At 37.0% G+C, this 27,650-nt stretch overlaps 1 protein-coding gene across 2 annotated transcripts in view; it reads right to left on the reverse strand.

The window, feature by feature from the left end:
* EPRS1 (glutamyl-prolyl-tRNA synthetase 1) overlaps positions 1–27,650 on the reverse strand; it is a 78,003-nt gene that overhangs the window by 33,890 nt on the left and 16,463 nt on the right. The window contains exons 7-18 of one of the 2 annotated variants that reach the window (XM_064383514.1): positions 24,733–24,859; positions 23,856–24,048; positions 22,289–22,460; positions 19,978–20,211; positions 19,273–19,357; positions 18,741–18,800; positions 18,423–18,443; positions 10,895–11,005; positions 7,901–8,037; positions 6,840–7,047; positions 5,999–6,111; positions 1,855–1,972 (exon numbers count right to left, since the gene is read on the reverse strand). In XM_064383514.1, coding sequence (XP_064239584.1) covers positions 1,855–1,972; positions 5,999–6,111; positions 6,840–7,047; positions 7,901–8,037; positions 10,895–11,005; positions 18,423–18,443; positions 18,741–18,800; positions 19,273–19,357; positions 19,978–20,211; positions 22,289–22,460; positions 23,856–24,048; positions 24,733–24,859 — 1,579 coding nt within the window. The remainder of the gene's footprint in view (positions 1–1,854; positions 1,973–5,998; positions 6,112–6,839; positions 7,048–7,900; positions 8,038–10,894; positions 11,006–18,422; positions 18,444–18,740; positions 18,801–19,272; positions 19,358–19,977; positions 20,212–22,288; positions 22,461–23,855; positions 24,049–24,732; positions 24,860–27,650) is intronic. The other variant, XM_064383515.1, reaches the window with a different exon arrangement.

Raw genomic sequence — 27,650 nt, forward strand, 5'->3', positions numbered from 1 at the left:
ACCTACACATCACAGGGAAAAGCATTATTGTCCTTCAGGTTTAAAGCTGCAAAGGACCTCTGACTGCCATGTTGGGCGTTAAGTGCCAGTCAACCGTATCTGAATTTTGAATTTCTATTCAAAATTGTCCAGGTTTCAAAGCATGTCTACACATTTTTTGACTTTCCTGCCGCCAAGAAGGGGGTTCTGTGCACTCTCCTGAATCTGGGCAAGCTTGTAACTGATTTGACCAACAGAGTACAGCAGAAATGATGCTATGTGAGACTTCCAAGACTAAATCATAAAATACAATGCTACTTGCACCTCATCTACCGCTTGAAACTGGGAGGCAGAGATTACACTGAGTCGAGATCATACCACTGCACTCCAGCCTGGGCAACAGAGCAACACTCCATCAAAAAAATAAAATAAAACAAAATAAAAATAGAATAATGCCCAGTTGAGTCTTCGATGACTGCTAACCAGCCACCAGCTGACTGAATGGACATGAGATACACAAGTTTTTAGTGGTTTGCCTCAACTGTTTTCCTTGATAAATCAGCTGTTACTTTCAGTATGTGATTTTGCAGAATATGAAGTTTTTCAAGAATACATATTAACATATAACATCAGTTTTCTAGAGTATATAAAAAATGAGAGGCACAGATGGGAACTGGGATCAATCAGGGAAGAGAAACTAAATTTTCCATGTCATGCTTACTTCGTGAGTTTATTCAATGATATATCAAATTTTCAAGGTGTGGTCCACAGACTCTAAGGGGTTTATAAAACCCTCTTAGAGGGGATCTGCAGTCACAGCTATTTTCACTGTATTAAGATGTATTTTGTCTTTTTCATTCTCATTCTCTCATGGTTTGTTCAGGTTTTTAGAACCTATGAAGTCAGATATTAAAGACATCTGCAAAAATGTAAAACCATATCACTCTTCTAATTAAAAGTTTTGTTTTGGAAAATATTTTTTAATAAAAAATGTTTTTTATGTTAACATGTTATTAGTTATATTTACATGAATTAAATATTTTTAAAACTTCTCAATTTTTAGTATGATAAATATATCCCACATAAATTTTTTTTTTTTTTTTGAGACAGAGTCTTGCTGGAGTGCAATGGCGTGATCTCGGCTCACCGCAGCCTCTGCCTCCCAGGTTCAAGTGATTCTCTTGCCTCAGCCTCCTGCGAGCTGGGACTACAGGCACATGCCACCACACCTGTCTAATTTGTGTGTGTGTGTGTGTGTGTGTGTGTGTGTGTGTGTTTTTAGTAGAGACAGAGTTTCACCATGTTGGCCAGGATGGTCTCAATCTCCTGACTTCATGATCGACCTACCTCGGCCTCCCAAAGTGCTGAGATTATAGGCGTGAGCCACCACGCCTGGCCAACAAGTCATTTTGAAGAGTATAAGGGTTCTGGCCAGGTGCAGTGTCTCATGCCTGTAATCCCAGAACTCTGGGAGGCCGAGGCAGGCACATCACCTGAGGTCAGGAGTTCGAGACCAGCCTAGACAACACTGTGAAAACTTCATCTCTACTAAAAATACAAAAATTAGCCAGGCATCATGGCACGCACCTGGTAATCCCAGCTGCTCGCGAGGCTGAGAAAGGAGAATTGCTTGAACCTGGAAGGTGGAGGTTGCAGTGAGCCTAGATAGTCCCACTGCACTCCAGTCTTGGGCAACAGAGCAAGATTTTAAAATCTTACGTGAAAGGATAACAATAAAATGCAAAGAGCAAGACTTAATTGTCATCTTCAGTCTCCACAGTAAGAAAGATAATCATTTGTAAAGAAATATATTCTAAACCCTGGGATATAAAGACCATTTATTTTTATAGATATATCTTTAAAGTCACTATTTACCTCATTTTTTGTGGCTTCTACTTTGGTCTTTTCCTTTGACCCTGATGTTGGCATTTCCTTTGTGTGACCATCAGGAATGTATATCAAAACGCATGGGGCTTCTTTGCAACTATATGGGCTAAAAAGAAAATAAAGGGACAAAATAGTTTATTTGAACAAAATTATCTGAACAGCAATAACACTGAATTCCTAAATAAATTCAATGGTACTAAGTTAATGCTTTTCTTTCTTTCTTTCTCTTTTAAGTTAATGCTTTTCTTTCTCTTTCTTTTTTTTTTTCTGAGACAGAGTCTCACTCTGTTGCCCAGTCTGGAGTGCAGTGGCACAATCTCACCTCACTGTAACCTCCACCTCCTGGGTTCCAGTGATTCTCCTGCCTCAGCCCCAGAGTAGCTGGGATTACAAGTGCACATCGCCACACTAATTTTTGTATTTTTAGTAGAGCCAGGGTTTCACCATGTTGGCCAAGCTGGTCTTGAACTCCTGACCTCAAGTGATCCGCTCACCTCGGCCTCCCAAAGTGCTGGGATAACAGGTGTGAGCCACTGCACTCATCCAGTTAAGGCTTTTTGAAGTATAAAATAGTCCATTCTCTTACTATTCAAATCAGAGGCTCTTCAGAGTAGTTTTATAAACAACAAAGGCAGAAATAAAAACTGACAGTCCTTATTATAAACTTCCAATGTATGAACTTTCAGACATATGAAGAAGCTAAGCCCAGGGCAAAATTACATCTGCTCTGCTTGCCAATAGAAAAAGCATTAGTGGCTAGGCACAGTGGTTCATGCCTGCAATCCCAGCACTTTGGGAGGCCAAGGCCGGTGGATCACAGGGTCGGGAGTTCAAGACCAGCCTGGCCAAGATGGTGAAACCCCATCTCTGCTAAAAATACAAAAATTAGCCGGGCGTGGTGGCATGCACCTGTAATCCCAGCTACTCAGGAGGCTGAGGCAGGAGAATTTGCTTAAATCTGGGAGGCAGAGGATGCAGTGAGCCAAGATCGTGCCACTCTACTCCAGCCTGGGTGACAGAGTGAGACTCTGTCTCAAAAACAAAGAGTGTTAATGGATGTTAATGATACTCTTGACTTCAAGAAAATTTCTCTACATACCACACCTAATCTGCTTACAAGTAGAAGAATTTCCGTAAAACATTTATTTTAAAATATCTAAGGGTAGGTATGGTGATTCATGTCTGTAGACCCAGCACCGTGGGAGGCCGAGGCAGACGGATCACTTGAGCCGAGGAGTTCAAGACCAGCCTGGGAAACATGGTGAAACCCTGTCTCTACAAAAAATACAAATTAGATGGGTGTGGTGGCACGTGCCTGTAGCCCCAGCTACTCAGGAGACTGAGGTGGGAGGATCACCTGAGCCTGGGGAAGTCATGCCACTGCACTCAAGCCTGGGTGAGAGTGAGATCCTGTCTCTTAAAAAAATAATAATAATTCATAAGAATTTCTCAATTCCAAAGGGTATAATAATTAGCAATAATCTACTGTCATGTTTTGGCAATTATGAATAATGCAGCTATAAGCATTCATGTACATGTTTTTGTGCGAACATGCTCTTTTCCTTTGACAAATACACAGGAATGGATTTGAGGGGTCAAATGGTAACTCCATGTTTAATTTTTGGAGGAACCATCAAACTGTTTTCCAAAGTGGCTGAACCATCCTACAACCCTACCAGCAATACATATGGGCTCCAATTTCTCTACATTCCAACCCTTGTTATTGTCTTTTTTAAATTTTAGCCATTGTGGTGGTATGCAATGATATTTCATTATCATTTTGGTCTGAATTTCCCTAACAACTAATGATGCTGAGCATCTTTTCGTGTGCTTATGGCCCATTTGTACATCTGCTTGAAGAAATGTCTATTTAAATCCTTTGCCCATTGTTAATTGGGTTGTGTTCTGAATATAAGTCCTTTAACAGATATATGTGCAAATATTCTCTCCCATTCTGTGACCTGTCTTTTCACTTTCTTTGAAACACAAAATATGTTAATCTTGATTAAGTCCAATTTATTTTTTTTCTTTGGTTGCTTTGTGATTTAGGTGTTATATCCAAAACAGCATTGCTAAGGTTACAAGGATTTACATTCACATTCTCTTATAAGAGTTTATAGTTTTAGCTTTTACATTTAGGTCTTTAATACATTTTGAGTTAATTTTTGTATATGATATGAGATAGCGCCCAACTTCACTGTTTTGTGTGTAGCTGTTCAGTTCTTCTAGCAGTATTTGTTGAAAAGTTCAAAAACTTTCTGAGAATAAAATGAGAACATACTCTGTTACTTTAGTCAGTGGTACCACCACCATCACTAAATACTTAAGGAGGGCTTACTATCAGGCACTGTGCTACACTGTATGCATGCATGAGCTTATTTGACTAAAGGAAATGTGATACTAAAATGAATAAGGTTACTCATATGAAGAAACAGACACAAGGCCATTCCAGGAAAAGGGAACAAGTACTTTTGAAAAGCCCTAGGCAATCTGGTATATATGTTAAACAGAAGGGATCAGGGAGAGAAAACTCCAACAGGTATCAATCAACAGACACCATAACATGAAAAATCTTGCATGTCAAACTAAAAAGTTTAGATTTTTACCCTGAAACTAACAATATTTTTGTTTGCTTGTTTTTGAGAGAGAGTCTGTCTCTGTCATCAAGGCTGGAGTGCAGTGGTACAATTATAGGTCACTGCAACCTTGAACTCATGGGCTCAAGCAATCCTCCTGCCTCAGCTGCTCGAGCAGTGAGGATTACAGGTGTGTACCATCATGCCTGGTTAATTCTTTATTTATAATTTTCTGTAGAGATGGGGTCTCACTATGTTGCCCAAGCTGGTCTTGAGCTCCTGGCCTCAAGTAATCCTCTTGTCTCAGCCTCGAAAAGTGCTGGGATTATAGTCATGAGTTATAGTGCCTGGCCTACTAATAGAGATTTTTTAATAGTAGAGAAATGTGATAAAATTGTTAATCTGAAATTTTCAGACTGGTGGGCATGTGAAAACTGAATAGGAAAAGGATGAAATTGGAGGCAAAGAGATAATTGGGAGCCTGGTTTTGGCAATCAAGAAGCAACACTATGGCCTGAAAGAAGGCAGAGCAGTGGATCCACTGAGATGGACTAGACAGGCAACACAAACAACAGAGTTTGCTGAGTGGAAAAAGGGAAGGAGAAGAATAAATCAGAAATGACACCTAGATTCTGGAAGTTTGAACATACTGAGTTCGAAATGCCTGAAAGAATCTATTCAGAGATACCTAAAAGGCAGTTAGATTCACAAGTCTAAATCTCAGAGAGTCGTTTTGACTCCACAGTTACAGAGATATAACTTAAAAATATAGCAGAGACAAACAGAAAAGAAACAAAGGGGACAAAAATTTACAAAGTTCTCCTTCTAATAATCCTATTACATGGTTAAAAAAATATATACAAATATTGGTTATTTTTCCCCTCTAAATGCTCTAAATGTACCATTTATACTATCTAATGAAAATACTCCACAAAGAAAAAGATAATAGTAATAATTTTCACCCAAAGATAGGTAATACACAGTACTGAAATTTCGTTCTTTATACTTGGGCTACAAGAAAGTTAATTATAAGATGGTTTAGCTTTAGAAATGAATAATTCATGTTCAACGTGCATGTTGTTTCAAAGATCACTTGTTACAATAAATTACGTAAGTGTAAAATGTTAAATATAAAACAAAGAAAACTGAGCAAAGATTTGTCAGGTATGTTATTTTAGTGAAAGTTCCATTTCAATTTTTTGGGGGGAGGATGGAGTCTCACTCTGTCGTTCAGGCTGGAGTGCAGTGGCGCCATCTTGGCTCACTACAACCTCTGCCTCCTGGGTTCAAGTGATTCTCCTGCCTCAGCCTCGCCAGTAGCTGGGATTACAGGCGCCCGCCACCATGCCCAGCTAATTTTTGTATTTTTTAGTAGAGACGGGTTTCACCATGTTGACCAGGATGGTCTTGATCTCCTGACATCATGATCTGCCCGCCTCAGCCTCCCAAAGTGCTGGAATTACAGTTGTGAGCCAAGCCTGGCCCAATTTCTAAAATATTATTCACTTTAAGAACTTTAAGCATTTTCATTTAGATGTTCAGTTACATTTATTTACCTAACAGGTTCATAAGGTTGATCACATATGAAAAATCCTCTTCTCTGGAGTTGTATAATATCTCCTTTTTTCAAATCCTTAAGGCAGGGATCCCCTAGCATTAGTTCTTCATGCTGTAAAGATGATAGGAGACCAAAATACACTTTTTCAAAATCAGAGTAAAACAACTCTAAAATGCAAGCAGTTTCCACTAACTAAAGTATTCCCATTTAAAACAGATTATGTTAAAAAGTTCACTACTTAAGGACACACAATGAAACAGTGAAGTATTAAAATAAATGACAATTTAATTTAGCATTCATAAACTGACTAGCCTCAAGAAACTTTTTAAATAACCTGATTAGCATTCCTGAAGAAATAAATGATTTTCCTGCTATAAATATGATGCAAGAAGCAGGTACAGACTTAGCTGAATTAATGCTGGCATAGCACTTAAATACAAGGGTCAGATTTCAATCCCAACTCTACTATTTACTGTTTATCCTCAGGCAAGTTACTTTACCTCACTGTGCTTCACTTTCTGTCATTATAAAATGAAACATTACCTTACATCTTTTTTTTTTTTTTTTTTTGGTAGAGACGAGGTTTCACCATGTTGCCCAGGCTGGTCTCAAACTCCTGAGCTCAAGCGATCCGCCCACCTCGGCCTCCCAAAGTGCTAGGACTACAGGCATGAGCCACCATGCTCGGCCAACTTACATCTTTTGATAAAGATGTAAAATTTAAATAAAATTCTACACATCTTTTCCATTTTATCTGAGGATCCAAAATATATAAAATTAATTTTTTAAATTCTAAAGAAAAATGTAAAAGGTGAAATACGGTTTTTTTGGAAGGTTACCTTACTGTTCTTGTTGACATACTGCTTAAAGTCCTCATCTTTTCCTAGCACTGGCTTTGTAATCAAGTGCTCGTAAGTGACACAGATTGCTGGAATAGGAAGAGCATGTGTAGTCTCTGCAAGCCAAGTGATCTTAGTGGTTTTCTTGTAGTCTTTGTTTTCCAAATTCAATTTTGCATCAAGAGATATAATTTTTCCATCTGCATTTCTATATATAAAAGTATTCAAAGAAATATTAACCACAGCTGCCATAAATTGATTATTTTGTTCCATAATAATTATTTTATGTTATTATAAAATAATATGCTTTATTTTGTAATAAATAGATAAGAAATTTTCTTGGGAAAAATTTCAAATCAAACATTTATTTGAGCTCCTAATATGCCAGATATATACTGGTTAATAGATAAATACAATACAATCACTGCTATGGAGATACTAATAATCAACTAGAGAACAGATCGACATACATTTGATGAGGAACATGTACATATTTATTAACTTAAAGCCACCTGCATTATGCATTATAAAATCTGAATTACTGTGTTTAAAAACATTTAGCAATTATTCACAATCATATGTTAATAACTGCACAATTAAGATTTCAGAGTTTACATAAATTAATCTTAAGCATACTGCATTTATAGAATCTCAAGATCAAATTCATAAGTGTAGCACACTATAGTAACTAGAAAGTCAAACTATTAACCAATCAATTTTAAAGTAAATTTTAGTATAAATTCTGTCTAAAAGATCCCCATGCCAGGCAAACGTACAGAGTCCCTTTCTGTCATGTAATTTCTCATTAAAACATTACAACTATTTTTTATATCCAGACGTAATTTTCAACACCACAAATAAAAGACATCTTGATTGCCTGTTAGTAAATTGAAACATATAAGGAAAACAATTTAATTTGTGTCCAGAATTTGCAGTAGCTATCTGAGCAGATTTACTAGTCAGCAGCATGCATGGGTCTGAATTAGGTAATGTTTGGTAAGTAAATACAAATAAAATACTTTTCTCTCATGTTTATTTGAAAACAAACAAAAAGTTCTTACTTGTGTATTTTTGTAATGTTGAGGTTTCCCCAATTTATAAATGTAACCATCTCACCCTCCGAAAAAGTTTCTGCATCTGCACCTTCAACAAAAACTTTGGGACTATACCACACAGGCTTCAAGCCAACATCAGGATTCTGATTGATAAAGAAAAGGAGAGTGTCTGTTGAAACAACAACTTATTGAACCCAGTATGCAAATGTATACATTCATTCTATTCTTTAACCAAAGTCTTCTGTGCTACTAAACTGTTGCAGTTCACTGCTGTATTAAAAAGAAAATGCTTTACTCTTTCTCCATCTACCTATTTTAACATAAACATATTCCCAATTCTGTTCTTAGCATTTATACAATACACACTTGGCCTCAGTAGAAATCAATAGTTTGAATTCCAGCTCTGTGACATCGGATCAGCAACCTGACCACTAATGTTAGTGGAATTAGATGAGGTAGCCTGCCCCTAAGATTACTTCCAGCCTAAAAGAATCATTCATTGATTTCATAGCTAAGGCAGTGTTATTTATCACTTAGTATCTCTTCAACTAGAATCTTCTTCCTATCCTTAGAATCTCACTGCTTCTACAGCAAAAGAGAAAATCAGTCATTCTTAAGCAGTGGTTATGGAACATTATAGGACAACAGATTAGCAGGAATTACGGACTTTTCAGATTTTAGAAGACAGACTTTAAAGAAAGTATTACCTATATAAATTATAGATAAGTAAATTTTCTGCCTTTCCAATGTGTATGATATGGAAAGAAAAAGAGATGCAGGGAATAAAAAGGATGCCATAATTTCAGTTTTTATTTGGCAGAATTCAAAAGAAAAAAAGTACAAGAAGACCTTTTGAAATAAACATTAACCAGCATGTGTTTAACAACTGTTCAATGAATTCACCAATGTATGTTATAACAACAGATAATATACTAAGCTCAGAACAGAATACTGACAGGCTAAATATAAAACACTTTGTGAGGGAAATGTTATAATGAAAATTACACAGAGCAAACTGAGTAATCCAGCCACAATTTAAGAGTGTGCTTCCTTAACAATTAGTTCTTATTTTCAACAATGTGCAGTACTTAGTAATTTAATTTTTTAAATTTTATTTGAGGTAGGAAGGGTCTTGCTCAGTCGCATAGACTGGAGTGCAGTGGTATGGTCATGGCTCAACGCAGCCTTGAACTACTGGGCTCAAGTGATCTACCTACCGCTGGGATTACAAGGATGAACCACAATGCCTGGCTAATTTTTTAATTTTTTTTGTAGAGACAGAGTCTTGCTATGTTGACCAAGATGATCTCAAACTCTTGGCCTCAAATGATCTTCCCACTTCTACCTCCCAAAGTGCTAGGATTACAGGCAAAAGTCACCATGCCCAGCCTAGTAATTTAATCTAAATCTGACCACAACTGTCATTTAAAAAAAAAAAAAAAAGCACTCTTCAAAACTTTTATTCTCATGATTGAAATTTTAAAACATTCAGTATGATTTGGATTTATGCTAACCGTACTGTAGGTGACATGACAAGTCAGATACTACTACTTATCGGATCAAAACAACCAGATGTAAAGAAAGGCAAAGTCAAACCAATCAACTAAACACACACACCAAATGTTATTAGGATTCGAATCTTTAAAATTAAAAAGTAGCTAATGACATACATGGGAAGACAATCAATCATATAAGGCTACAATTTAGAATATGTATAGCTCTTTACGACGTATATCATCTTATATGTGAGTTAGTCTGTGAACATAGTTATAAGTTTGGCTACTAGTATCTGAGTTAGTCTGTGAAAGTAATTTTCAGTATATAATGAAATTATTTACAGACAACTTGTAAAGCTGAAATAAAAGAACTCTTTCACCAGCCTGGGCAACATGGTGAAAACCTGTCTCTACAAAAAAATACAAAAATGAGCCAAGTGTGGAGGCAAGAGACTTGTAGTCCCAGGTATTCAGTAGGCTGAGGTGGAAGGATCACTTGAGCCCAAGGTAGAGGATACATTGAACTGAGATCATGCCACTGTACTCCAGCCTGGGCACCAGAGCAAGGCCCATCTCAAAATTACGGGGGGAAAAAAAAAAAAAAACAATTCTTGTTTTGCTTTAAAATTGTCAACTAAGCAATAATGAGAATCTGGGATGACCATGACTTAAGAAAGAGCTCTATGCTACTTGTATTTAAGATTTCTATTCAGGGCCAGACACAGCGGCTCATTCTTGTAATCCCAGTATTTTGGGAGGATGAGGTAAGCAGATCATTTGAGGCCAGGAATTCAACACTAGCCTGGCTGCCAACATTGCAAAACTCCATTTCTACTAAAAATACAAAAATTGCCAGGTGTAGTGGCACACACCTGTAATCCCAGCTACTCAGGAGGCTAAGACACAAGAATCACTTGAACCCAGGAGTCAGTGAGCCAACATCATGCCACTGACACTCCAGCCTGGGCCACAAAGTGCGGCTGTTTCAAAAAAAAATCCTATTCAGAATTTAAATGAACAGATACTATTTTCACTTCACTTATACTTTCCAAAACAGAGGAAATGGAAGTGTAAGAGACTCTGAAGTCAAGCTGTGATTCAACAGTAGTAGGTCTAATGTTTTGGCTTAAAGACAAAGGTGACAGTGAATACCCTAGTTAATAAAGACTACACCTTCGATTTCTCATCTTTCAGAATTACTCTAGGAAGAGATAAATTCTCACTACACACTAAAATATGCTAACTCTACAAAACAAAATAAAGGCACCACCTGAGCATAACAGTTCTGTGCGATGTGCTATGGACTGTTACTAAAATAAACTTCTTTAAGGCAAAAAAATCTGCAAAAAGATTTACTTCAATTAGTATCAAATCCTGACAAAAAAGGTTGAATAGAAAATCATCTCAAAATCATGCCACTGACATGAAAGCACATTTTCCTTTTTATTATCCTGCTCCTTCTTCTAACAGAGAGAAACACATTGGTGAAACTGTTAAGAGTGACCTTTGGGTGTCTGGCTACTTCTTTCATCTCCTCCTGAGCTTCAGGTACATTCACTGGGATCACTTCTTTCTTTAGTAATGCAACATATCGTGGAGCCACTGGGTCAATAACCTGCAACAAATACATCTTCATGTCAAAACACTGAGAGACCTTATAAAGCACCATAAATAAAATAAATAATAGCACAGGAATACTAACTGGCTTTCTTGTTACTGCATTTACTAATTTTTTTTTCATCTGTTAACTCTTTTCTGATATTTATCATCAAGCAGAAAAAAGAGAAACAACTGTAAACCAAGACTCATGAAGTGATTTAGACTTCTTTCCCAAGAATAGTTACTAGCAGGTGAAAAGAAACCAATTAAAGCATAATATTACAGTTATTTTGAAAATAATTTTAAAATCAGGTATTAGACGGTAAGGAAAAATTATCCAGTGGGATTATATCTTAATCCTAAAGGTAAATGTGATATTTGATTTTGTAGTTTGGAGAAGACCATTTTAAGAGAATACAGATATTTTTGTTTCAGTATTGTTTTCTTTAATCAGTGTTAGGGTAACACATCACCATCAAAAGGCGAATAGCATTCAGTCACTATAATAAGGCAATTCTATAGATTAAAAGTATAAATGATATTTCTACTGGTTTACATGCTACATATAGAGAGAGAGACCAGTATATTCTCAGTACCTAGCTAAGGCCTGTCTCAAACAGGTAATCAATAAATATTTGTAGACTGACTGAATAAATGGTCATACACATTATGCTCTAACCTATTCTACTTCCAAACCAGTAGTAGCATGTATTTTTCTCACTTCACTGTTGAATGTAAAATTAGCCATGATGACCAATCACAATAGCAATGTTCAGACACTATATATAAAGCACATGTGAGAAAAATGTAGATGAAAGCAAACAGAGTCAAATAACTAAGTGATAGAAGTTACTTTTTCTCCTTAGGAGACTGTAGGTAACAGTGGTATAATTAAACCTGTTTTTATTTTTCCATTGTTACCATTATTGGATTGGGTGTTTGTCAGTGTTGAAGGTAGTTTTCAGCTTCTGAAAAGAATGATATCGTGGACATTCTGAATTAACTCAGAGAGGAAGCCATCCTCAGAGAGTCATTCATGCAAAGTTTGAAAAGCTATTTAACTTCTCCTCGTCTGCTAACCTCATCTGCTAACCTCATCTGCTTATATTTCATACTAACACTAAATCAGTGCCAGCCTTCTCAAATTTACTGTTTCATTCCTTCCTTGAGGTTTAAAGGTCATTCTTACTAGTTAAGGATTTCTCCTTTCAGCTGGAATAATCAAAGATTTAATTCATAACTATTCCTTATTTAGGCCAGTAAGATACAATTTCTTGTAAAAAGCTAAACTAGACAACCCTGCCTGAGAAACTTAGTTCACTGCAGCTGTTTCCTCAGCTGACAAAAAGAACAGAAGGATGTTTCTTACACTTGACTAATTTTAATGATCACTTGGGACAGTTGTTAGCACAGATTCTAAGACAACTTACCCCTAAAAAAATTAAAATTTTAATGGTATGAAGTAAATTTCAGAAATCTAATTTTTAGGCCAGGTACTATGGGTCACATCTGTAATCCCAGTACTTTGGGAGCCCAAAGCGGGTAGATCACGAGGTCAAGAGATCAAGACCATCCTGGCCAACATGGTGAAACCCTGTCTCTACTAAAAATACAAAAATTAGCTGGATGTGGTGGCGCACACCTGTAGTCCCAGCTACTCAGGACGCTGAGACAGGAGAATCACTTGAACCTGAGTGGCGGAGATTGCAGTGACCAAGATCACATCACTGCACTCCAGTCTGGCAACAGAGCGAGACTCCCTCAAAAAGAAATCTAATTTTTAACAAGCATTCCATAGGATGGTTAGGATCGGGCATATTTGGGAAACTTGGATTACAAGACTTAAAAGGTGTTTTTAGCTCTGAAAGTATGCAATTCTAAAAGTCTCTGGAGCAGTGATGTTCAAATTACTCCAAAGAGTCCTAAGGATTTCAAAGAGGTGCCCTGGTAGCACTAAGCGGAGGGGAAGGGCAAGAGGGCCTCCAGATTGCTTTCACATACTTCAACCAGAACAGCTATGCTTTTGTTTTACTTATTGGGGTTTAATTTTCAAGAAAACTTTCACTGGAAGGAAGACTCCTTATCTGTGGAGTGGGGAGAGAAGTCTCTACATACTTTATTAGCTGGGAACAAATGCAAGGGGGTTGAGATGAGAGTTGGGAAAAACTATCATACTACTGAAATACATACATTTTAAAACTAAAGCAGTCAATAAGGGTTGATAGAGATTGATAACAACTCTATAATGAACATCTTAAACCTGTGGCTCTTCTGCCTTGACTGAAAAGTTAAAATCTTAACAGTTAAGTAAAAGCAAGAAGAAAATTAGTGTGGTTAATACAAAGTAAGCTCTTGAAATGTCTCCTACCACTACCAAGGAAATAAATTATTTATAGATATATTCCATATAACTATGACACAAAAATATTAAGTACTAGTTTGCTATCAAGATGAAAACTCAGGCTAAGAAAACAAGGATCACAGTATTGTCGAAGGGATATTGAGAAAACTAATCACCCCATGTCTCTTTCCCCTTCATCCATTTCTCCCTTCTTTTCTTTACCATGTACAATTCACTCCATAAATAAGGCTTTTCTCCAAAGGAACATGCAAACAAATCTAGCTACTTTTTTTTTTTCTAACAGAAGCTGCTTTAAAAAAAAAAAAAATGCTGAGTTAGTTAAGAGTAGGAGAGTGTCCAAAGAATGATTTAGCTCTGCCAGTAACACTTCACAACTCCATGAAACTAAATTTAGTTCACTGATGCTTCACTTAAATGTTACCTGCAGAGCTTGAGAAGAAAAATAAAGCAAGCTAGAAAACAACAAAGCAATAATTAGAGATTGAGAGTGCCATGAACTCTAAATGAGAGGGTTACGTACCTAAGAATTGAAGGGAATGGGTTTTAGTGTATGAAGACATCATGAAGGCCAGCAACAGAAACAAAGTAATGATCAGAATGATTTCCTTTTCACTACCAATTGACTAAAAACAATGCTATGTTTTAAAGATAGAGTTTAATGATTAAAGATCTCATAGGATTCAGGAGAAAGAAAGCAGACTGAAAATAATCATCAACCTTCACTCTCTCCCAATCCCCTACTTAAAAGAAAGGTTTTCTTTTGTTTAAAGGCACAAATCCAGAAGGATTAGTATAATAAAAGAGAAAGCCAGACTCAGTGGAAAATTCCTGTAATCCCAGCACTTTGGGAAGCCTAGGTGGGCAGATCACCTGAGGTCAGGAGCTCCAGACCAGCCTGGTCAACATGGTGAAACCTCGTCTCTACTAAAAATACAAAAATTAGCTGGGCGTGGTGGTGTGCGCCTGTAATCCCCACTACTCGGGATGCTGAGGCAGAAGAATTGCTTGAACCCGGGAGGCAGCGGTTGCAGTGAGCCAAGATCACACCATTGATTGCACTATAGCCTGGGCGACAGAACAAGACTGTCTTTTATTAAAAAAAAAAAGGAAGGGGGATAACAGCAACAAAATTCTGGAAGCTGAAAAACATATAGAAGGATCCCCTCCCCACTCCATATAACCAGGCAACCGCCTCTCCCCTACCTTGACAAAAGAATGGAAGTTTACTCTGTGAATAAGAAGGTATCTAGATCCTGTCAGATACCAGAAAGAAGCAAAGGAGAGAGTACTGCACAAGAGACAAGGGGAATAATGAATGTATGATAGTAGATGTAAAAAACCCTCAGTAGTCTTCCCCCATTCGGCCCCAAAACCTGGCAGCCAGGACTTCATACTCCCAGAAGGTGATTCAATGAAGCCTCTGGGAAAACTGCCTAATCCATGAGTAAAGATATAAAATTACTGTCATGGAACTTCTCCAACAAAGATCTTTATACAGTGAAGCTCAGTTAAAAGCCCAAGTCTTGCTCTTTGGGCTTCCAATCACTCTTTATTTCCCGATATTAAACATAAGCAGATAACCAAGGCTAACCAGACATCTGAGAAATGCCTTTAATGTGAAAGAAACCAAAATAAACAAAATGGAGAAAAGAGACACTACCCTGCAAAAAAACCCTATTATTAATACCATGAAACAAGAATAGAAAGCTATTTTGAAAATTCGGAGAACAAGAGAAACACTAGAACTACAATAGCATAAATAAAATTCAACAGAAAGGTGGGAAGATAAAAATTAAGTAGATCTGTGAGAAACTAAAAGACAAGAAGGAAAATAAGACAGAAAACAAAATGAGAGTACCGGTCCAGGAGGCCCAACATCTTACCAAGAAGAGTTCTGGAGAGAAGAAACACACAGTAGAGAAGAAAGAAAAAGAATTCAAGGTCAGGTGCAGTAGCTCACGCCTGTAAGCCCAGCACTTTGGGAGGGCTAAGCGGGTGGATCACAAGGTCAGGAATTCAAGACCAGCCTGGCCAAGATGGTGAAACCCTGCCTCTACTAAAACTACAAAAATTAGCTGGGGCAGGCACGGTGGCTCATGCCTGTAGTCCTAGAATGGGTGGATAGCCTGAGCTCACAAGTTCGAGACCAGCCTGAGGACCATGGTGACACTCCATCTCTACTAAAAATACAAAAAATTAGCCAGGTGTGGCAGCGTGCACCTGTAATCGCAGTTACTCCGGAAGCTAAGACAGGAGAATCACTTGAACCCAGGAGGTGGAGGCTGCAGTGAGTCAAGATCACACCACTGCACTCCAGCCTGGGTGACAGAGCGAGACCCCGTCTCAAAAAAAAAAAAAAATTAGCTGGGCGCGGTGGCAGGCGCCTATAATCCCAACTATTCAGGAGGGTGAGGCAGGAGAATCGCTTGAACCCGGGCAGCAGAGGTTGCAGTGAGCCGAGACTGCACCACTGCCTGGGGAACAGAGTGAGACTCTGTTTCAAAAAAAAAAAAGAAAAAGAATTCAAGAAAATTTCCCAGAACTGAAGGAATGAGTTTCTAGACTGGAAGCTACATGTTCTTCCAATGGATGTGGATGAAAAGAGACCCTCACAAGGCCTATCATCATGAAATTTCAGACTAAAAACACAGATCTGATAAAAAGTTTCAAAAATCTTCATCCCATGCTCCCCTGTCAGGGAGCTACCAGAAGTATAGCACAGCAAAGCAAGAAGGTAATACAAAACAAAGAAGATGCAAGAATGGAGCAACGTTCTGTAATGTCCATCACAGAACAAAAGCAAAGGGAATCCCTAGGAAGATGATGAAGAGACCTAGGAAGACAGCTGTGCCTCAGAAGCCAATGGGCCATGAATCCAGATCAGGTTCCAGGGCAGCACAGAAGGCTCTGGCAGAGAAGTCTCCAAAATGAAACTGAAAGTATACCTAAGGCATCTGAATATCTTGGTGGGAAATTTGCACACCTTGTGGAGACATAATTAGAAAAGTACTCAGGTGGGGCCGGGCACAGTGGCTAATGCCTGTAATCCCAGCACTTTGGGAGACCGAGGTGGACAGATCACGAGGTCAGGACTTTGAGACCAGCCTGTCCAACATGGTGAAACCTTGTATCTACTAAAAATACGAAAATTAGCTGGGCTTGGTGGCGGACACCTATAACCCCAGCCACTCAGGATGCTGAAGCAGGAGAATTGTTTGAAGCTGGGAGGCGGAGGTTGCAGTGAGCCAAGATTGCACCCTTGCACTCCAGCCTGGGTGGCAGGGCGAGACTCTGTCTCAAAAAAAAAAAAAAAGTGCACAGGGGTGGAAAGAGGAAAAAAATTTTTTTTAATTTTTATTTTTGAGACAGGGACTCACTCTGTCACCCAGGCTGGAATGCAGTGGCATGATCACAGCTCACTGCAGCCTTGACTTCCTAGGCTCTAGTGATCCTCCCACCTCAGCCTTCCAAGTAGCTGGAACTACAAGCGCACACTACCAGGCCCAGCTAATTTTGTTTTTTATAAAGATGGGGTCTCATTATGTTGCCTACGTTGGTCTCAAACTCCTAGGCTCAAGCGATCCTCCTGCCTTGGCCTTCCAAACTGCTGGGATTACAGGCATGAGAAGCTGGCCTAATTTTTTTTTTTAACAGAAAAACAAAAACAAAAAAAAGGAAAAATAAGCAAATGAGAGGAAGAGACAAAGCAAGACAATCGACTACAAGCAAACCAAAAAGGAGAAAAAGTAAAAGGTCAAATTATTTATCTTCCATCATGGGAAGTCAACTAATATGTCTAAATGTAACTAAAAAATTAGTTTAACATGTATATTTCATTCAGAAATATAAGCAATATGTCAGGCGCAGTGGCTCATGCCTGTAATCCCAGCACTTTGGGAGGCTGAGGCAGGCGGACCACAAGGTCAGGGGTTTAAGACCAGCCTGGCCAACATGGTAAAACCCCATCTCTACTAAAAATACAAAAATTAGCCAGGTGTGGTGGTAAGCACCTGTAGTCCCAGCTACTCAGGAGGCTGAGGCAGGAGAATCACTTGAACCCAGGAGGCGGAGGTTGCCGTGATCCGAGACTGCGCCACTGCATTCCAGCTTGGGCAACAGAGCAAGACTCTGTCTCACAAAAAAAAAAAAAAGAAAGAAAGAAAAAGAAAAGAAATATAAGCAATAAATACCAAAAGAATTATCTAGAAGAGATGAAAGTTCTTTCTCTAGGGAGAATATGAAAGAAGACAGAGAAATGTGCTGTTCACCTTAACAGACCCTACAGAACTATTTGAGTACAACAAAATATATTTCAGATACCTAAAGTGCCCATGCTTAACTTTATTAAAACTTACAATCATTAAAAATCGTATTGTTAATGAAAAGTACACCAATGTTAACTTTGCCAGCAAATTCTATTCATATTTATTATTAGTAACTGCAGCAACAGAAAGAACCAATTAACAATTCCTTTATGTATCAAAAACTAAACACAAAAGACCAAAATAAAACAAATTCAAGACACATGCGAAACAAGCAACTATTTCTCGAGGCAAGACATCAGCACCATCAAGCAGCAATCTCAGATAAGAATTTACAGAACACAATCACAGAAACCATAATTTAAAACATGGCATTTGAATGATTTGCCTTATTATAGTGTCTAAGCATCTGCTTTCCAATTAATAATTAACAATATCAATAGGCTGTATTCCTCATTTGACTTTCAGTTAACAGACAGTTAAAAAAAAAAAAGCTGGATTCAATAAGACAAAGTAACTGTAATTAATGAGCCTTCGATACAACTCAATGAAATATATAATTTTAAAATTCTATGTCCTCTCAGCACACGAGGGAATGGTAGAATCGAGTTATCCAAATCTTCCCTTTGGTACTAAGAAAACCAGAGGACATGGTTTTTAACACTATGAATAATGCATTTTCAATGTGTTTATATAAACAAGTCTTTTATTTAAATGTGATTGTGCTTCAAAGCCATATAACATCTCAGGTTTTAACATATAATATGCTAAAAGCTATGTTTAAGGCAAATAAAAGCATTAAGTAATACCTTCTTACAGAGAGCTCGCAGCTTGAAAGCAGAAAATGAAATGCAGAGTGTTCATAAAAAATTTAAGGAAAAAACTATTACTGTTCCCCATAATTCCAAGTTTGTTCGTTTCAATCACTGTTACTTATTTGGAATAGTTAATAGGCTTCATTAATGTTCTTCACGTATTTAAAAAAGGAAAACATTCCATTTTCCTGAAAGTCTGCAAAATGTTAAAAATCTTCACAAACTTTTCTCTACCATGAGCACAGTAATGACTTCTAGTACATAATTTGGGACTTGGCACAAGAAAAGAAGACAGAGAGTTAAAATAAATACCTTTTTGTTAAATGCCCAGATTTTGTCCCATTCCATGTTCACAACTGAACGTGAAGAGCCCTAGAAAATAATAACATGATTTTAAGGGCAAGAAGTATTAATTAGAACTTTGCCTTTTTTTCATGCTAAGCATGTTTAGAAAAAAATAAACTTGAGAAATACTTACGAGTGTACCTCCAGTGAAATGTAAAACTCAGTATACACAAACTAATTTGGTTACCCTTAACAGTTCACTGTAAAGGTTCAGTCTACAGACTGGTCACAGTCGACAGTCATATAATTCACTGCTATAAATACTTCAGCTGCCTTTGTCCAAACCTAGCTTAGGAGTTTAGGACATTTTCAATTTTTCACTATTATAAACAGTGATAAACATACTCCTTTGTTTAAAAAAAAAAAAAAAAGGCTGCCCTTGGATCATAAGGCACAAACAAGGAATAGAAAGAACAATAGAGATAATAAAGACTAAAGGGACAGTAATAGAGGTACCTGAAATTTCAAACAGAGAAGCTGGAAAAGAAACCTGACGCACCTGAGCAGCAATAAACTGTTTCAGTCCTTCAACTGTCATCCCTCTTCTCAGTACACCACGAACCGTAGGAAACCTTGGGTCATCCCTGGAAGTATGTAAATTTTATTAATACATTTTTATTTAACAAACATTTTCAAGGTCCCTATTCCATATAGGACCACAAGAATCAGAAAAAAGATGGTATCTTGCCATTCATGTATGAATACACTTTATAAAGACCTTTGTAATAAAACAACAATATATTTAAGAAATTAATATTCTGCAGGCATTTGCAAACCTCACTAAGTATGCAGTAATATCCTTTTAATGGAGCTCAAGATAAACTTTTACATCTTCCCTTTGACTTAAGGATATTTTTACCTTCTTGGGACCTAGCTGAAAAGCACAGAGTAGACATCAGTAACCAAATATACCAAGGAACAGAAAGTCATAACCATTTTCCTATTAAATGCTAAGACTTGCAGAGGACGTGCCCTCATGTGTGTTTTTCAATCTATGATCCCTAATGGACACTCCATATTTGTGGCATTAAAACAAGAAAGGGGAACCCTAATGTACTGGCTGAGATCAAGATAAGAACCAGGAATTCTATAGGCCTACTCATTCCCCCTCCTCCCAATCACCTTCCCTATCTCTCAAGCAGTTTAAAAATCACTGATCTACTATGTCCTTACTTCTTGTCAATTGTAAAAACACTAAACATACCATCCATCTACTAGTCCTTCATTGACAAACCATGTGAGTTTTCTTTTGGATAGCACTGTGTTGTTCAGATTTAGCCGACTATATTCCCAAATATATGGTTTTCTTATGCCTAAAGCTTCAATAATCCAGTAAAACTGCTCGTCTCTGTCATGGTATTCTGTTGTTCTCAGGGCATGCGTAACACCTTCGATGCTGTCAACTATGGGGCAGGCAAAATCATATGTTGGATAAACACTAGAAAAAAAGAAAATTAAGAAAACCGTAAAAACATTTTATCCTTTCCCTCTTAGACTGGGCATTATAAATAACAATACTAGTTTAAAATATAATTTTTTACAAGTTAAAGAGATTCTTAAATACCAAAAGGTTTTATGACTTACAATACTCAAAGTATATCAAAACATTAGCAGCCTCTGAGAACGATGAGTCAGTTATCAACTCAGTATTAAAACAAAAGAGCAAATTTGCAATTTAATAAAAAAATTAGGTACTGGCTTAACAAATTCTATAATCATAATATTTCTGTAATGACCAATGTACAGCATGGTAGGAAGCAACAAACAATACATTACATAATTTTAAGGAAAGTTAGCTTTTGAACATCTTTTTGAGACAGAGTCTCAACCTGTCTTTAGTAATACCTTACTCAAGTAAATCCTTCAAAGTCTTAAAAGACTTGTAGTCAAATGCACTCAAAAACAGTGCTCCATTCACTGTGTTAAAAACAACAACAACAACAAAGGACCAGAAAATCACTAGGTTAATTAAAATTTAAGATGAAGTAGTCTTAGAAACAATTTCTGACTAAGATAACGCACACAATTTACATGTAGTATCAATTTGAATTAAAAAATACATATATTAGTGCATTATGCTTTTTTGTTGTTTGTTTTTGTTTTTGGGGACAGTCTCGCTCTTTCACCCATGCCAGAGTGCAGCGGTGCGATCTCAGCTCAGTGTAACCTCCACCTCCTGGGTTCAAGTGATTCTCAGCCTCCCGAGTAGATGGAATTACAAGCATGCGCCACTATGCCTGGCTAACTTTGGTATTTTTTTAAGAGATGGGGGTTTCACTATGTTGGCCAGGCTGGTCTCAAACTCTTGGCCTCAAGCGATCCACCCAGGCCTCCTAAAGTGCTGGTATTACAGGCGTGAGCCACTGCACCCAGCCAATGCTGTCCTTTTTGTTTGTTTGTCTAGAGACAGAGTCTCACTTTCTCACCCAGGCTGCAGTGAAGTGACATGATCACAACTCCCTGTAACCTTGAACTCCTGGGCTTGAGCAATCCTTCTGCCTCAGTCTTCCAAGTAGCTAGAACTACTAAAGCATGCCACGATACCTGGCTAATATTTTTAATTTTATTTACTTTTTTGGTAGAGACAGGTTCTTGCTATGTTTCCCAGGCTGGTTTCAAACTCCTAGTCTCAAGAGATCTTTCTGCCTCAGCCTTCCAAAGGGTTACGATTACAGGCATGAGCCACTGTGTCCAGCCATTATACATTTTAAGACACAACTTAAGATGCTACTGCATTATGCTTTGCAATTATTTGATACTGAAAATATTTATCCAAAGTCACTTTTCCAAATGTATTTAAAGGATTTGCTTAGTAAAACAAGGAGTAATCCTAGTAAAAATGATAATCACACTACTCACACATATTTGTCTATATATGGACGTATCAGGACCCATGAGTTTAAAGTAAGTCACATCAGCTAACCAAGTAATCATTTATATATACCATTCTCTTCAGAAGTCTTAATTCAGCATTTGTGTGTAGTAGGCTTCTTCAAAGTATTAAAAAATATATATTATGGTTTATTTTATAAAGTAGAGTTTTTTTGGAAAAGGTCCATTTAAAACAAAGATCTGTTAACCTACAAATCCACATAGAAAACTAATCTAAACACACGTTACTTTTCTGTATTGTTCGTATTTCTGGAAGTTTTCAATATTATCACTTTTGGGAATCAATCTGTGCAAAGCAGACTCAAAGTTTATTACAGGAAGAGAAGTATCTTCACCTAAAGATATACACCACAGTATACCTAATCAATACAAAAAAAGCAACTCTAGGCAGACTCAGGACTTTCACAGATGGAAGTGATCTTAGAAATAAAGTAGTATACGGCTGACAGGTGATCAAACAGGCCCTGAAAGGCTACATGCCTTTATAGAAGTCCACCAGCCAGTTAACCCATGCATGAACAAAAGGCCAGGTTTCTTGACTATTTTGCATCTATTCCACGTTTAGAGAAGATCAAAACAAAAGCACAGAAGGCTACCTAGCATATTGAAGGAGATATATTTACTTGTATTTATTTCCAGTTCTTGGATGTGGTTGAATTTTGCAGCGATAAAGGGTTGGATCTCTCATGCATCCGTTGTTACTACTCATGTCAATTTTTGCTCGCAAACAACAGGACTGACCAAACTGGCTCCCTTTTTTCATTTCTTCCCACATTTGTAGATTCTTCTCAATAGCTATAAAGTGATTATATTAGTTTATTAATCTGGTTAAATTTAAATTATTCTAATAGTGCTATAATTTGACATAAATTTTCATGTTATTGTCTTATAAACACCCTGTGTTAGTTTAAAAACACTCTTAATAGTTCCAGTATCCAGCACTAAGAGCAAATCCATCATTTTTTAATGAAAGAAGTTTCACAATACATTTAGGAAATACAAATATGTTTTAGAAAAGGTGACATCAATACGTTCCACTCATGTAGTTTTAATTAAGCACAAGAAAAAGTACAAAGCCTGAAGGCTCTGCTCACCTAGTGTTCACCTTCCCACCATGGCACAACCGGCCAGCCCCTTCTCTTCTCATCTCCCTCAAATTTAACATTTTGCCTTTAAAGCAGAAGAATTCTCTTCTTTAGCTACCTCATGCCTAGGGGACAGAATGGTTTGGTCCAGTCCTAAGGTCCCACAGGCATTGGCACTACAGCCCGTGCCTGTCTGAAGAACACAGTTCAGGCTGAGAGTCTGAGCTCCTGGGCTCTTCATCATCCCAATGAGAAGCAGGATACTCTTGGATCCAAGAAAATAAGAGGTGACAGAAAACAGACGATGATACAAGAAAAAAAAGAAAACTAGAAAATAAGGACTCTGTATTTCAAGTGGCTATGGTTTTACCTATATCAGAGTATCTAGCAAAAAACCTGCCCCACATGGATAAGAACTGTTAAACAATAATTTTCTGTGGAAGCTACTAAAAATATAAGACACTTGCCTTCAAAGCATCAAGGTAAGTCTAAAAGTCCATTTGTTTGCAACTTTGAAAATGTAGAAAAACTTTTCAAAAGAAAAAAGACTCATTATAACTGATTTACCAGTACTTCCCAAATGTGACACTCAAGATTTAAATACAGTGTGGTTCTGGTAACATAATTACAGAATGAAAATAGCCCAATTCAGAAGTTCAGGAGAGAAGTCATGAATAAGAAAGATATGCTCTTTAGTCAAGTGATATTTCAGAGACATAGGTTAGTAACGAGCTTATATATTATATTCACATTTACCCACATGCCAAAAGAAAGATTTGGGTGACAACATTATCATCAAAAATTGTATTATAGAAATGCTAAGTATTTAAAGAAAGAAAACTGTAAAATGTTCCAGAAGGAATCCTTCAAACTGAATACAATGTAAAAAACTACACGCAAGTGAGACACTAAGGGCATATTCATATGCAGTTGTGATGTTAAAATAATAAAAACATAAAGATGATAAAGAAAAAAGATTTCTAAGACAAATGAGTCATATATCCAAATGTGTTTAAACTAGCACCTTTCATAAAAAAGAAATCACATTCTACTCAAGAAGCAGAATATAAGAATATCAATTAAAACATAAAACAATGTGTCTTACGGTTTTTTCTATGCTTGGATTCTATCCTCTGCTCACGTTCTGCTTTCATCTGTTCAGCAGGAGTGTCATCCACATAAGCCTTCCCTTCTTGAATTAGCTTCTCTGCATAGTTCATTATAGTTTCAAAATGATCCGAAGTATAAGTAAATTGATCTGGTTTGATATGCAACATTGCAACATCTTCCAAGATAACCTGTAATAAGAAACCAAAATAACCACCAGTGTATCTTTTGCATTTTTTTGTGCATTTTCAACCCTTGATACTGCATTTAGGCAAATGTAATATAGACCATCAGTCTTATTTAGCCTGAAAATTGTTGTGGAAGTTACATGATATTAGATCAAAAAAAAAAAAAAAGAGGTAGATATGTATTACATTAGCCTCAAATTTCCATCTGAGAAAGCTGATCTCATGATGGAGTTTTACATTTACTTTGGAAAAGCTGGTCATTACGGGGAGAACTGACAATCATTTGCCCTCTCTTTGAATACACTGCCATACTTCTGAAAAAAGATAAGAGGCTAGGAAACCTTCACATTTTTCAATACCTACTTAGTGTTTATTTCATTCACAAACTTAAGATTATATGACCAAAAAACCTGTCTCCAGTGACCAATTCATTTAATAAATTGGTATTATAGGTAAATATATCATTCAGGTAAATTCTGTAACTTGGGAAAAGAAAAATAAATTTTAAGTTTTTTTGGTATGGGAGCTCAATATTTCTTGGCTTAGGTTTCAGACATGGAATATATAGATAAGGGGGAAAAAGCAGCTATGAGCACAAAATTTATTTTCATACCATGAAGGTATTAGGTAATCCTGTAACTTTAATTAACTTTTCTGACAAAGGGTCATCACTACACTTTTAATTACCTTCTCAAAATCTTCCTTTTCTTTTTCAGGATTTGTGTCATCAAATCTCATGATCAGTTTCCCTTTAAAGTTAACCTGGTAGTGCTGGTTCAGAAGAGCAGCTTTTGCATGCCCAATGTGTAAGTAACTAAAACAAAAACATTTCACAAAGAAACTCATTAACATGTTTTAACTAATTACTTAAACTTAACCTTTTTGAGGAGATGAGAACTAAACAAAAATCCTTCTAATTGGTACCCCAGTAATATTTTATTTTCTAACAAAAAGTACTGTGATCGAAAATCTGACCCTGACAGGAAGAAAAAAAGACTATACCATTCGTAAAACAATTATAAGAAACAACTTCATATGTAAAATCTCACAGAAGGGACAAGGTACTTACAGTCATCGCAATCTTAAGGAGAATCTCCTTTTTCTTTTCATCAGGAAGAATGGTCACTTAGAGTAAAGCTGCTTCAAAGTTGTTTCCAATGCTACCTTCCACTGTTTAATAAGACCTACTACTACTGAAAACTGGGTGCCCACCTAATGCCCACTGAAGAGAAGCTCCTTTGAGACTGTCACTGTCACTGTGATGGCTAAATGAAAGGAGCACATGAGAATTAGGAAGCCACAGAAAAGTCACTTTACTTCTCTAGGCTTCAGTTTTCTCAGATGCCAAAATAAAAGATAATTTTTTAACTTTAATTTTTAAATTTTTATTTTAGGTTCAGGGGTACATGTGAAGGTTATGTAGGTAAGCTCATGTCACGGAGATTAAAAATATAAGAATTTTAGCTAAATAATCCCAAAGGTCTCATGAGCACCAAACTCAATGAATCAGAATCTACATAAACACTGTTCTGCTGTTCCTATCAGCAGCTGATAATTGTAAGGAATAATATAGATCAGAGGCACTGTTGATAATATCACACATCGACACCCTCCTCTATCAAGTAGGTGAGTAAAAGAAAATACGTTATACCACTATGTTGAAATACAGTGGATTGGGCTGGAAACAAGGCATGAAGCAAGGACGTTTAATCAGCTCTCACCAACTTGTATTAGTTTCAAATGATGATGGTAGCAGTTGTATAGTTTTAAGACAGTTACCTAGTTTCACATGCAGTTTTGATCTCAGCTGACATCAATATTGGAGGAAGGAAAACTACAACCTCTTGTATATATTTATACCATTTTTAAATCAATCAATTCTTAAAAAGTCATTAGCATCCCAGATCAATGATTCAACTTTAAGAAGGGTTTATACGCAAAGGCTAATGCAAACACGTACAATGCAACATATTTAGGGCTATTCAAAACTTTCTGCATGTAATAAAGGGCTGTACATGATATCCCAGATGAGATCTTAGACCAGAAAAGGGACACTAGGGAAAAACTAATAAAATCCCGAAAAAGCATGGAGCTTAATTAATAATATGTTAGCCAGGGGCAGTGGATCAAGCCTGTAATCCCACCACTTTGGGAGGTCAAGACGGATAGATCACCTGAGGTCAGGAGTTCAAGACCATCCAGCCTGATCAACATGATGACACCCGTCTCTACTAAAATCACAAAAATTAGCCAGGCGTGGTGGCGCATGCCTGTAATCCCAGCCACCTGGAAGGCTGAGGCAGGGAATCACTTGAACCCAGGAGGCGGAGGTTGCAGTGAGCCGAGATTGTGCCATTGCACTCCAACCTGGGCAACAAGAGCGAAACTCCATCTTTAAAAATAAAATAGTAAGAATATAGTAATATTGGTTCATTAGTTGTGACAAAAGAACCACAGTAATATAAGATGTTAATGTTAGGAAAAACTGAGTGCAGGGTACATGGGAACTTTCTGTACTACTTTTGCAACATTGTGAAATCTGAAACTAAGTTAAAAATGTATTAAAAATAAAATTAAATGAAGGGCCATAAGTTCCCAGGAAGAAAAATACTGTGGTTTAGTTTTAACTGAGGGCATTGCACCCAATAACATGCTATAACCATTGTCAAGAAAATACTAACTACTTTACTACCTATTATTTTACAGTTAATGTGCTTGGCTTTAAAATACAGAAGTTAATTTAAGAAGGGTGATGTGATCAAAACATGATTTCAAAAATGTTATTTCTAAATTCAAAATAATATGTGCAGGTCTAACAATTCCAAACCTCAAGAAAGCTAAGAGGACTATAAAATCATCAGTTAAAGAGTCAATCTATATCAGAATAGCTTAAAAAAAAAAAAAGGTCATGCTGATGAGTTAGCACTGATGCTGAATTGGGCTTCTGCCACATGTAAGAGATACATATAGTATAATTTTTAATTATATGAACTCTAGAGCCACATGGTATAGGTTTGAGCTTGGCAAGTTACTAAAATATTGTATGAATCTGTTTCCGATACCATTTGTAAAACAGAAATAACAACAGTGCCTTCTTTAGAAGGCTGCTGGTATTATATAAGTTATTGTAAGTAAAGCATGTGGTAGCACCTGTACATAATAGGTACTATATACATGTTAGCTAAGAATAAAAATAAAAGGCAAAGCCAAGCCTTCTGGCCTTTCATTTAAGACAAAGAAAAGGAAAAAAAGAAAAAATAGTAATTAAAGAAAAACTCTTTAACAATATAAGAAGAGATGATCAGCTGGGTGCAGTGGCTCACACCTGTAATCCCAGCACTTTGGGAGGCCAAGATGGGCAGATCACCTGAGGTTGGGAGTTTGAGACCAGCCTGACCAACATAGGGAAATCCCATCTCTACAAAAAAAAAATACAAAATTAGCCAGGCTTGGTAGTGCATGCCTGTAATCCTGGCTACTCGGGAGGCTGAGACAGGAGAATCACTTGAACCCAGGAGGCAGAGGTTGTGATGAGCCGAGATCGTACCACTGTACTTCAGCCTGGGCAACAAGAGCAAAACTCCGTCTCAAAAAAAAAACAACAA

Source organism: Aotus nancymaae, unplaced genomic scaffold (assembly GCF_030222135.1).
Source record: "Aotus nancymaae isolate 86718 unplaced genomic scaffold, 86718_ANA_hifiasm-v0.15.2.pri h1tg000032l_0, whole genome shotgun sequence".
Lineage (NCBI taxonomy): Eukaryota > Metazoa > Chordata > Mammalia > Primates > Aotidae > Aotus > Aotus nancymaae.